The 12,493-nt window shown below is 39.8% G+C and overlaps 1 protein-coding gene across 1 annotated transcript; it reads left to right on the top strand.

Annotated features, from left to right (window-relative positions):
* Nucleotides 1–1,297: 1,297 nt before the first annotated feature.
* gmppaa (GDP-mannose pyrophosphorylase Aa) lies at nucleotides 1,298–11,633 on the top strand. The gene is made up of 12 exons (XM_068573247.1): nucleotides 1,298–1,410; nucleotides 2,097–2,194; nucleotides 2,562–2,665; nucleotides 3,010–3,202; nucleotides 3,385–3,444; nucleotides 3,539–3,669; nucleotides 5,858–5,992; nucleotides 6,310–6,407; nucleotides 6,491–6,537; nucleotides 6,654–6,746; nucleotides 8,057–8,225; nucleotides 8,863–11,633. The coding sequence occupies exons 1-12, from the start codon at nucleotides 1,371–1,373 to the stop codon at nucleotides 8,961–8,963; spliced, it is 1,269 nt and encodes a 422-aa protein (XP_068429348.1). The 5' UTR covers nucleotides 1,298–1,370; the 3' UTR covers nucleotides 8,964–11,633.
* Nucleotides 11,634–12,493: the final 860 nt, after the last annotated feature.

Genomic DNA, 12,493 nt, shown 5'->3' with positions numbered 1-12,493 from the left:
CCTACTTTATGCACATGCAGAAGATACTCTGGAAAAGAAAAAGGTGAAGTGAACTCTCTGTTGACAAAGCAGGGGAATAATTCAGAGCTGAAGCAGTTGGATCACAAACCAACGGGCTCTAGATGTTACGTCTTCTGTTCGAATCAGAGGGACACTAATGAAAGAATAACATGTATTTACATAATTAATACTGTTTGAGTTTGATTTTACCAACATCATAATGCCCTTGAAAAGTTGAAACCTGTGATGCACTAAATACAGTCAGACTAACATTGGCTCCTGAAACTCACAATCTTTCAATACTTTCTATTATAAAGAAACGTGCAATCATCGTACAATGTACTATGTCTTCTAGGTCAATAATAATACCATTACCACTTTATTTTATTTTCGTTTTGATGTTGTCTCGTAAAGGAACAGGTGTACATCATTAAATTAATGATGGCTGAATTCCACTGAGTTGCTTCGTTTTGAAGTAATGGTTAATGTTCGTATATATAACACCTGTGCTTCTCCAGCCGTAACATATCAACATGTCTGCGATAAAGAAGGCCTATTATGGATCATTTTGATGTAAATCAAACATGATCAACAAGACGACACTATTACACTCATCTACACATCCTTGCACAACTGTATACTTGAATAACTCACATATTACAGCATAGTCTTCTATATTTGTTTGTTTGATTTTAAATATGTTTTGGATTCTGAATAATTGTATGGGAAAGGACAAACATATCACTTTACAACAAAACTCAAAACCATTAGTGGTAATTTAATCTTAGATGTAAAGGAAAAAAAGCTTGAATAGAATAAACATACTTAATCTGTTTGTTTCCTATACAATCACAGATACTAAGCACTTTGAATGTTTTGTTATATAGCATATTAAACAAGACCATGCTTTTCTTCAATAAGCAAAAACATGACCATAACGATGTACACTATGGATACACTGTTGTCTGATGGTTGTTAAAAATAGGGAAACTAACTATTAAGTTAACTTCTTAAAACGATTCAGCATCTCATTCAGCCATTATTATATACAGATTCCCAAATTCCTCTGGATAGTGTAAATAACAGTCCTGTCTCCTTATTGCTGCCTCTTTCGATGATCATTAGATTCTGCATGTTCCTTACATAACATCTACTTCAGCGAGTAGATCTTGATCAACCGAATAACTTCTTTATAACGTCTCTATAATCCCCTCCGCTCCGTTTCATTAAATCACTCCGCTCCGGGTTTTTCTTCTGCTCTCGCATACGTCACAAGCAGGACGTGGATCCGGAAATACTCAAACTCACCAAGCTGCAGGTCTTCAGGCTGCACTCGTCTCTCTTTCACGGACTACAGCTTCTCGGTCAACATGTTGAAGGCGGTTATTCTAATCGGGGGCCCCCAGAAAGGTGAGAATAAATGTCAACCTTTGTCTTGTTTTCAGAGTCCGAGTCTGGTCTCGGTTCAAGCGACGCGAGGCTGCTGACCCGGCTGAGCTTGTTTATTCCACTGACGTGGCACAGTGCAGGGACACACACACAAACAACAACATTTAAGACTTTATAAACGTGTGTTTTATACGACTGCAACACGTATTGACAACGTGTGAATGACAACACTGTCTCTGCAGGTGACTGTCCTGTAACTAGTTGTGTATATACTTCGTATTCCCTCATTCAACTAAAGAGACGTTATCCCTCGTATCAAGTGAACGTACTCCTATTTAAAAATGAGCTGTTTCAAGATTATTGTACATTTACTGTCCAAATAAGTCAAACAATATGTTTAATCTTGGCGTTAAGACACACTAATCAGTTCGGCCAAATTTTCATTGACTATACAGTTCATTAATATTAAGAGGAACCAAATGGAGATATTACAGGGGATTATGTGCTGCTTTATCACTTAACGTTGCATGCACAGTTTAGCACCAAACCCCCAAAAGTGCCAATTGCTTGTCTCCAAAGATGGACCGAATTGTCTGAAAGGATTTTCCTTTCTTTTTTTTACATGTAAATGAAGGGTTCTGTATAGTTGTGCTCACTGATCTGCATTGTAATTTGATTTGCAAGTAATCCTCAACATCTCTTTGCAGGCACACGGTTCAGGCCGCTGTCCTTTGAAGTGCCCAAACCCTTGTTTCCAGTGGCTGGTGTGCCCATGCTGCAGCATCACATTGAAGCATGCGCCAAGGTGAGTGTCCTTGTTAGTAAACAGTTATCAGTGTTGAACTTGCTTTAAAACAAATATAAATTACATTAAAATTCATTCCGCCTTTACCAGCCTCACTATCGTGCTGTGATTCAGATAAAAGCCCTTTCTGGAAGATAGTCCAAGTGTGCAGCATAAATAAATGTATTCTGTCTGTATATATAATTGCATTGTCCATTCTTTACTGTTTTTATTACCGTTTTACTGTTTATATTACTTTTTATTTTAATTGACTATGTCTCTTGTGTGCACTTTACCCATTTGCTGCTGTTATCCTGCAAATTTCCCCACTGCGGGACTGTTAAAGGAATATCTAATCTAATGTAATGGACATCTTTTGTGTCGCAAGGTACCGAATATGAAGGAGATTTTGCTCATCGGATTTTATCAGCCAAATGAAGAACTGACCAGATTCCTGTTAAATGCACAGCAGGAGTTCAAAATTTCCATCAGGTAAAACAGCACAGCTCAAAAACAAGTAAACAGCAGAGCTCTTCGCTGCGCTACTGAACAAGTAGGCTACATACCTGCTAGTTACTTAAGTATAAGTCATTGCTCTTAATGATCTTTATCATATAAGGAGAGTGGTGGGAGTTATAACTTTTATAAAAACATTTTCACTCTACAAGAACTTCTGTCTTTTCATATTTACATATTATTCAGTAAAAAATAAACACAACTTGTGCAGAAGTATATGTTGGCATATGTATTCTACTTTTTGAGTTAATGTTGGAGTAGTGGTACTGTTGCTGCTGATTGACTGCAGGTATGCCGTTCTCCCCGACTCTCCACATCAGGTATTTGCAGGAGTATGCAGCCCTGGGCACAGGAGGGGGAATCTATCACTTCAGAGATCAGATTGTCTCCGGCAGTCCGGAGGCTTTCTTTGTTATGAATGCTGATGTTTGCTCAGCGTTTCCGCTCGCAGAGATGCTCAACTTCCAGAAGGAACATGGGGAACCAAACAGCCTTGTGATTCTGGGGACGACGGTGAGAGATCATTATTAATAGTTCTCACACATATGCTCTTCTGAAGTAAAAGAAAAAAAGTTTTAAAAAAACATCTTTCTGTTGTTTATTGTTTAGCTTTTGACATGGTGAATAAAATGAAATATCAGATCTCTGTTCTAAAATGTGTGTCCTAAACTTTGCTGCCATTCTTCTCCTATCAGGCAAACAGAAAACAATCCATGAATTACGGCTGTATTGTTGAAAATGAGGAAACGCATGAGGTATTTAACTCCTCCTTCTTTTATTTCCCTTAATTGTCACTAATTACACATTCACCTGTTTAATAACAACTACTCCTCTTTTTGCTTTATTTAGGTCTTGCATTATGTGGAGAAGCCCAGCACATTTGTGAGCGATATCATAAACTGCGGCATCTACCTCTTTACGCCAGACATCTTCCAGCATATCGGCGCCTTCTTCCAGAAGAACCAAGAGGACATGTTGCTGTGAGTTGAGTTTCTCCCTCGTGGGGATCCGTGCGTGGGAATTCCATTTATTGCATTGCGTTGGTTCTCTTCATTTGTCCTTTTTCCTTCCCTTCTCCTCCCTGCCATGATTTCTGTTTGCTCACACAATCATCAGATATCCATACGATGGGTAAGTCGGTACATTTAGACGGCACGGTGTAGTTCTAGAGCACTTGGTGTACGGTGTGAGCTGTAGAAAGACGACCCGTGAGGAGTCTGAGAGTGCACAGGCTGCTTAGTGAATGTTGCCTGTGCCCCTTTTTCTGTGCTCTGTCTTTGCCAAACAATGCACCTCCCCGTTGTGCGAGCAGCTTGTTTTAATTAATTAATTAATTGTGCCTTTGTATTGCAGTGTTGGATGAGACCATTGATCCCACTCTCATAACTGTTTTGTAAATATAAAGCCTCAGCGGTTAGCTTCACACACGGAAGGGGAAATAGCTAGCCTGCCTCTGTCCGACAGTAACAAAATCCACCAACCAGAACCTCTATAAACACAAAATAACCGCACACCGAAGTGTAAAAACAGTAATTAACTGTTTAAGAGTAGGTTATGTGCTGCACTTTATCTTGGTATTCTGCTCTGAGCTAAGAAACGCTCCTTCACATATCCTGTTCTTGTACTAGCTTGCGAAGCTTAATATTGAATGGACAGTCATGAGAGAGTTATCAATATATAATGACATACGAGATAACCATATTTGTAGGTAAAAACCGACAACCATTGTTTGGTATTATTGCTTTTTGGTGTGGTGCCTGTTTCTTTTAGTTAGCTAGCAAAGACTTATTAGAAAGCATTAGGTGAAACCTTAAATTACACAGTCGCATGCTATGTTGTGAATCCTTGCTTTATTGGTTAGTTACTCCACTTCCAACTGTGCTTTTTGTCTGAACATTAGAGAAAGCGTTGTGTCTGATCACGGCCTAAACTTGCATGTGGACAGGCATCACCCTGGTCACTCACAGATGCCGTTATTACACGTGGGATTAATACATGGATTTTTATTTTATCACATTTTCTGGATATTTTACACATTTTATTCCACATTTTTCTTTTCTTTTCCAAACATTCACTAAGGTGTCATAGATCTACTATTGGGCACCACAAGGACACCTGAATATATAATTAAAAAGGTCAAACCACACTGTGCATAATTCACCTGCTAGCATCAATAGCACTTAAATCAAGCTTGGCACTGAATCAGCAAAATTATTGAACACATCAGAGATACTTGATAGAGATGAGATGGGTTATACTGCAAAGTCTCCCGGGGAGCTCTTGCCTCTAACCACATCCCCTCCTTTTTGGTAAAACTTCGATGCAATCCTTTAAAATATTCTTTTCATCAATATTTAACACTCTGTTTCATCTTGGGGCTCTCACAATACACTATGCCAGAGACCCTGATTAATATGGAGCACATACACTCCCCTACTTAAGTTTTGGATCACTACTAGGTAATCAGCTTTGGTTTCAACCCGGCACTGACACCATCAAAGTTAGTATCACTGATGCATTTTAACTCACTCCTCGGATTTTACTCTAGGGGCTGGATTGCAGGGCAATACATTCATGTTTTTCTTTGGCTTTAAAGAAAACTTTGGAGTGTATACTACTTTAATACTGTACAAAGTACAAGCGGGGAAAAGAGAGATCAAAACCCTTTTTTTTCTTTACCGGCACAAGAAGAAGATGGTTTAACACGTTCTGTTTATTTCCATTGTTCATTTAATAATAAGGGAGAACGGGAAAGTTGGTCACAAAAGACGTACAATGGGTTGTTGTTTAGGATGTCAGTGTTTATAGCGGTACAGGGAAAAGCCTTGTCTGCAGTGTCTTATTAGTATTTAGTCGATCATATTTTACATATACTTCAGGGGAATCGGGGCTTTCTTTTTTGTAAAATAATGTTTAACTCTATTTGTTTTTTATAAATATGTAAAGAGAAATTATTGATTTTAATCAAAGCCATGCCCTGATAGTGGCTTAGTTTCGTATGATGTTGTGAAAAGTGAACAGAATGAATGTATGTTGTCATTTATAACCCAATTTTGTTTTGGCTTACATTCCAGCCCCTGACTTGCTGCACAAGATTGTATTATTTTTGATAAATTGGGTCCATTGCACTGGTTTGTTTTTGCCATAATCACGGTCTGTCTCTCGCAGAGAAGAGCCAACCAACGGCTGGCACCGAGCGGAGGCCATCCGGCTGGAGCAGGACATCTTCACTGCCCTGGCAGGACAGGGCAAACTCTACGTGTACAAGACCCTCAGCTTCTGGAGCCAGATTAAATCTGCAGGGTGAGTGCACATGTCGGGAATATTGTCACATTCAACAGGACACAACCTTGTAGCCTGTACAAAGGTGGGAGAAGAGAGACATTGGACGTGCAGTACAGGTTTGAATAGTATTTAGAAAAAAATGTGTGTTCAGATTGAATGCAGTTGGACACTATTTTGTGTTCTTTTTAAACCATTATCATTCAAAACATTACTCTTGAACACAAAAACCATACAATACTGCCATAATCCAAAAGAGGCCTTGTGCTAATAATAGCATAGAAATCAGAGTGTTCAAAAAAAAAAAAAGAAGCCCTTTTTTTGTCATCTTTTTCTAGGTCTGCGATTTATGCCAGTCGGTTGTACCTCAACCAATATCACACAACTCACCCTGAAAGACTGGCCTCAGACAAGGATGGAGGGCCCAAAATAAGTGGTAAGATTAATGCAACTTGTGTTGCTTTGTTCCTTTTTAACATTGGAGTCAAATCTATTTCCTATGTTATCTCCTCTCCCTAGGGAATGTCTATATTCATCCCACTGCCAACATTGACCCCACTGCCATGGTAAGCATCCTTCCCTACTGGGTTGTACTTTGCACCATGAATCCAACTCTGCTGTTATTGGGGAGACAAGTGGAATAAAGGTGTGCATTACATTTCTGTTTCCTTTTTTGATCCAGTTGGGCCCCAACGTGTCGATTGGCACTGGAGTGACTATTGGTGCTGGGGTCAGAGTTCGAGAATCCGTCATCCTTCACGGTGCGACTCTACAGGTGAGGCCCCGTGAGAAATAACCAGCCGGGGATTGTTGCAACACAGATGAATTGATAAAAGCCCCCATTTTAAACCCATCACCACATAAATAGGTGAACTAACTGTTATGTTCAAGGTTTTGTTAAACAGGTGCAGCCATTGCTGAAAATAGCAACTTTCTCTCACAGAATAACCTTCAAGTTTGAAATTAAACAGGAACTTAAACTGAGTTAGCTGAAATGCTAATTTATCTGCCCGTCCACTGCTGGTGACATCCTAACATTTTATTAGAAACATTATCCACACTTCAACAGTGACAGTGTCTCAAATTTATCTGGAAGCTCTTCTGTCACACCAGATATATTATCTGCCTGTGCCTCTCACAAAGATGTCATTTTTAACGATTTGGGGCCCTGGCATAATTTAATCCCATGTCTCCAGTGATCACTGGGTTCCTCTAAAATGAATTTAGACTGTGGGTGACTTATTGGCTTTCATTGCATACTTTCTACAAGGACAATTTGTTAGTTTAACTATACAGTGCTTCTAAATCATCTGCTAGTGTATTCAATCGGAAAATATAAGTACGTTGACTTGGCCGTGCTTACAGTTTCTTCATGTGAGGAATAGTATCTAACACTGTTATGAACACAGGTGGGATCCAAATGCAGGACAGGGAGGTGGTGGTGGGAAGAAGAGAGTGTTATTGAAACTTTAGTGAGGATCAGGATGAAAGGCTAATGAATGAGAAGGGGGATCCGGTGCCAGCGGGGAGAAATAGAAATGATGGAGACTGAGACTGGTGCGATGTGGGGAATAATTGAGGTGTGGCAAACAGGGGTAGCTTGGAAACTAGTAGATTTCTGGAAGGCTGGGAGAGAGCCAAGCGAGACAGACCAGTGGCTGACCATACGGGGGCACAGGAGGAACAGGTTAGTGATGCGAAACACGGAAAAAGCAAAGTAGCTGGGAATATAAATCTCGAGTTGGCCTTCAAGGGAAGCTACCACTGAGTATGAAACAGCAATCTGGCGAGGAACGGTTGAAGGAACCCGGGGAGATGTACTGCAGGCTGATGAGGTGGTGAGAGCCAAGATGGCTGACGTGGAGAGGTGATGACCTGACTGCGGTAGCCAGGAGAGGGAGGAAGGGAAACCACGGCCACGCTGACACACAGACGCAACCAAAACAGACAGCGGGCGAGCACTGGGAACACTGGGAGCACAGAGAAACACCAGGGGAACTTAGACACCGCACATATGGAAACCTGAATGACTCCTAAAACCCTTTTAACGCCAGATGTTCATCTGCCATGTTGTTTTCCCGGTAGGATCACTGTTGTGTTCTGAACAGCATTGTGGGATGGGACAGCACAATTGGAAAGTGGGCAAGAGTAGAAGGAACTCCAAGTGACCCAAACCCCAATGATCCCTTCGCAAAGATTGACAGCGAGACCCTCTTCAGAGAAGGAAAACTCACACCCTCAATTACCATTCTCGGTAAGCATGCTCTGACCTTAAATTGAACTTGTATTCCTCAAATGCATTTTAAAATATTCAGTGTAATTGTATTTTTCTCTTTGCACTTTTGAAAGGATTTTCCTCAGAAATGAAAAATGTGTGGAGTAATAAAGGAAATGCTTTTTTTTGGTGTAAATTCTGGCTTCTGAGACAGGGTAACCCCTTGCCCTGCGCTGGGATCAGTCCCAGCAGTTGTGCTCAGTAATTTGACATATTTGTGCATGCATTTGTCTTTAAACTTTCCTGCTATAAGTGGCATGCATGGCTCAATAAATCTACAACAAGCAATATTGGGTTATACAAATGTCCTTGTTTCCATCTTTAGTGCTGAAATATTTGCATCCCACTTCCCAGGTATCGTTTGTCTCGATAGTGCAAACGATACCATGGGATCTTTGTATATTACTGTCTTATAAATAATATTTGATTTTTATTGAAATCTTGTTAGCTCAAACCGCTATTGCCACTGCTAAAAGCTACCTTTTGGGGTATCTTTTTTCTTCCTTCTGAACATATCAGAAATGTAAAAAGCATCACATGCAGTTCCAACTGAAATGTTGAAACCGACGTCCTCTGTGCTGCACGGACTGAATACAGCCTTGTTTCTTCTCCTCAGGTTGTAACGTGACCATCCCTTCAGAGGTGATTATACTCAACTCCATCGTCCTGCCGCACAAAGACCTCAACCGTAGCTTCAAAAACCAAATTATTCTCTAGTTAATCTTCCTCACTCTTCTGTCCACTTACTGTCACCGATGAAGGACGCAGCAGGACGCACGCCGGCACTGTCTCTGAGTTACTGTATATAATATGTCAAAAATGTTGATACGGCGCATTCATTAGATAGTTTTGAAAGATAGATTTTTATATATTTGTCCTCTAGCCTGTATGCATCATTGGGTGTCAGCAACATTAGTGAGAGGCTAATCACGCATGTTGATTCACCTTGAAGAGTGCTGTCATGCCAGAGGTTTATATTGGCTTTTTTATTAACTTTACCGAACTGTAAAATTACTGCAGACACGAGTGTAATATATTTGGTTGGATGCAATATGATGTAAAAAAGACAAGTTTATAGACAACCGCTCTGTTTTCTCAAGGGCATCCTTGACGACCGTGAGTCTTGTTACTTTAGCGCGAGAAGAGGAATTATTGGAAAATATAAATATAATATATAGTGCTACTGACTGTGGTTAAATTTCCGAGGTGATTATTTGTGCGGAGCTCTGATTAAAAAATGTTTAGCATCTTCATTGTTTGCCTTAAAAAAAAATTGAGCACCACCAACATAAATCAGCGAGCTTGAGATTTACTCCGCAATCAAGTAATGTTGTCTTTTAAAATGTGAACTTAGCAGGGGGGCTTGAGACTCCATATAAACAGCAACAGCAGACACTTAAAATGTGCATCCGCAATCACTGGAGGAAGTGTTCCAATTTATGGATACAGCACATTAACATTTACTTATTAAGCCCTCGAGCACTCATGATCACTTCAGCACTTTTGTTCCAATTATTGCAAAGAGAGTGTCTATTAAGGAGAGATGTAAATTACGACACAGGAACTGCAGCATAATATATTTTAATCAAGTCTCTTAACAAACTAGCCTCCAGTGAATGTGGTAAACAAAACAAGTTAATGTACATTTAAAAAATATATATATATTGTTTATTTTAGTTTTTTAGGTGATTTTAGGTCTTTTATTTTTGATGCAGGCGCCTTACTGCTTAGTGCCTCATGCCAGTTGAAAGTGTTTTCTTCTCTTGGTAGGATGTTCACACATTGGGCTAAAACACCTATGCTCTTCATGATGATAGGCAATCCCAAAATATGTTAGATGAAACCGGCTTCCCACTGCTCTGCTCCGTTAGTGATCACTTTTCCTGTCTTGTTTTTCTTTTCATTTTTTTTTCTTCAAGGTTATCATTGATTTCTTGATTGTTAAATGTGTTTGTGTGTTTGTGTATTATCATCAGTCTTTACACTGTGACATAACGTGCAGTAATGCAAGGCTATGTCTTGTCTAGCTTAAATAAGAGATCTGATGGATAATGGAAGTAAAATGTTACTCACGTAAAATAATATGTTTATGTGACACCTTTCTTACAGTCAGCAGAAAGACAAATTGACAACATAGTCTTTGTAATCTGAAGTCACCAGCTGATGAAAAAAATGAAGAAAATGTCCGACTTGTCTTGTATATAGTGTTTATTACAAAAACAGAATGGTGTAAGGTACATTCTTCTTTTTAAAAACTACCCTTCTTTTTACTTTTTTAAGAAAAGTTTGAGTCCAGGATGACAAAGAATATTTTCAAACCAAAGTAGTGTAATATAAGTTCAAAACCCCATTTGTGCTGTTATTATCTTTATTTTCTCTCCACTTTGGCTGTATTTTTGTGTCCTGTGCGTTGTTAAGCATCTGCACAGGCCTGTCAGCTTTTTTCAGGGAAGAACAGCATGTCAAACTGAGACGCAATCAACTCAGTGAAATGCTTCCGAGATGTTTTCCGAGGAAAATTCAAAATCAGATGCAAATTGTAGGGTCCCTTGTGATACTTCCACTTCTATTGCCTATGATTTACAAACTGGGGTTATGTGCACACTGTATCTAGGGGGTACAATTGGAGAGAAATAGTCAACAACAAGGCAATATCCAAGTGGTGTTGGGGAACATTTAATTTGCTCGAAGATAGTCCAAAATTGATAGTTTTTCACAAGGAAAGTCCGAAGGCCTGGCAGACACACACGATGAAGCAGTTTGGTCTATTTGACCCTGTGGAGTCCTCATGACTACAAAATAACACAAACAAACACACAACTCTTAGAAAGCATTTGTTAAAGGGCAGCTGGATCAGACTGATATATCTTGAAGGTGTTAACAGCCACCGTAATCTGACAAGTTGTGCCAGGAGCAGTCTGTACAATATAACAGGTCTTTTGTAAATGAAGCGTGAGGAAAGCCAAAGTGTCTTTATTAGTCTCTGGAACGTCTCCAGATCCTCTTTTAACAGGAGTCTCTGGTGATAACACATGTTCGAGTTATGAGGGGTTATGTAACTAGAAAGGGCAACGAGGGTACTAAACTATAGAGCCAAGGTGCTTGTACGTGCCAGTTTAGTGAGCTGGAGATGTCAGAGGGTGGTCAAACACACACACACACACACACTAACGTGGGATAAGTCCAAGCATGCAAACGTATGTATGCTAATTGCGGAATATTTGTGGAACTGAGTTTTGTGTCGTGTGTTATCCAGCTGGTGCTACTGATGTAGACTGCTGGTCACTGAGCTTCTTTTATCCAAAAAATAAAGGTCTTCGCGGCTGAGGTTCCTCTGAAGGCTGTGAAACATTGTTTTAAAAAAAAGCGTATGACCTTCATATTTCAATGTGGACTTCTCTCGAGCTTCAGCTCTTCAGGTTGCTGCTTTTCTTTCTTTTCTTCCCCCAACCACTGGAAATATTGAGGGCACTGCTACACTTACAAGGCTTCCAAAAGTCTCAGCAAAAATGCATGCAGTAACTGTCATTGTTGTCTTTGCTCTTGATGATTGTTTCAAATAGGCTGTGAGAAAGCTCCAGTCCATGTAGTCTCAACTTAAGAATGAGGTGATGTTTTTTTTTTAAAACCGCTTCATCAAAATCTGTATTCTTTTTGTGCGTGACATCTTAAAGACTGTGACAGGAGGCTCTGTTCGTTTCTCTAAAGCCATCCTCGACAATGCCACAGGGAAACAAAAGTCCACTGAGCTGAGCATAAACCGCACACGCCTCCTTCCGCCGCTGAGCCCCTTGAGTTTCTCTGTGAATCCTTTTCTCACATATGAAGGAAAGGAGACAAGGATCAGGAGAATGAGATCAAACACTAGTATACTAGTACTAGTATAGCCTCTAAGATAGGAACCCAGACGAGTCAAGTCTGAGTACAAGCAAAGAGTTAAACATCCCAGTACATCCCAGGGACTTGAGCTAACTTGCTGTCTTCAACAGTAAACAAATGCTGCTACTAAATTGCAGGCTTTCAAAAGCACTAATCAATTTGTACTATGGGGGAAAAGGTTGTACAGGACTGCATTCTCATGAAAGAATGCATGGAATAAAAAAAATGATCTCCCACAATATTATAGGAGGTCAATACTAAATCAGTGTAGTAGTTTTACGTTTCAATAAACAAATAGACGGCGTCCCTTGTGTACATATTTTTCCCGCTTTGGTATGTTCACATGTGACTGTGAAAATACAGGTTAG

The sequence above is a fragment of the Clinocottus analis genome, unplaced genomic scaffold, assembly GCF_023055335.1.
Source record: "Clinocottus analis isolate CAN_PGR_092001 unplaced genomic scaffold, fCliAna1.0.p SCAF_12, whole genome shotgun sequence".
Classification (NCBI taxonomy): domain Eukaryota; kingdom Metazoa; phylum Chordata; class Actinopteri; order Perciformes; family Cottidae; genus Clinocottus; species Clinocottus analis.
Note: the sequence above shows the minus strand (reverse complement) of the source record. Positions and strands in the feature narration are given on the sequence as shown.

Excerpts from the sequence above, each read along its gene's own strand:
- gmppaa (XM_068573247.1), top strand. The coding sequence starts at position 1,371 with ATGTTGAAGGCGGTTATTCTAATCGGGGGCCCCCAGAAAG. Across the intron at positions 1,411-2,096 it reads AATCGGGGGCCCCCAGAAAG|GCACACGGTTCAGGCCGCTG; the intron begins GTGAGAATAAAT and ends ATCTCTTTGCAG. Across the intron at positions 2,195-2,561 it reads ACATTGAAGCATGCGCCAAG|GTACCGAATATGAAGGAGAT; the intron begins GTGAGTGTCCTT and ends TTGTGTCGCAAG.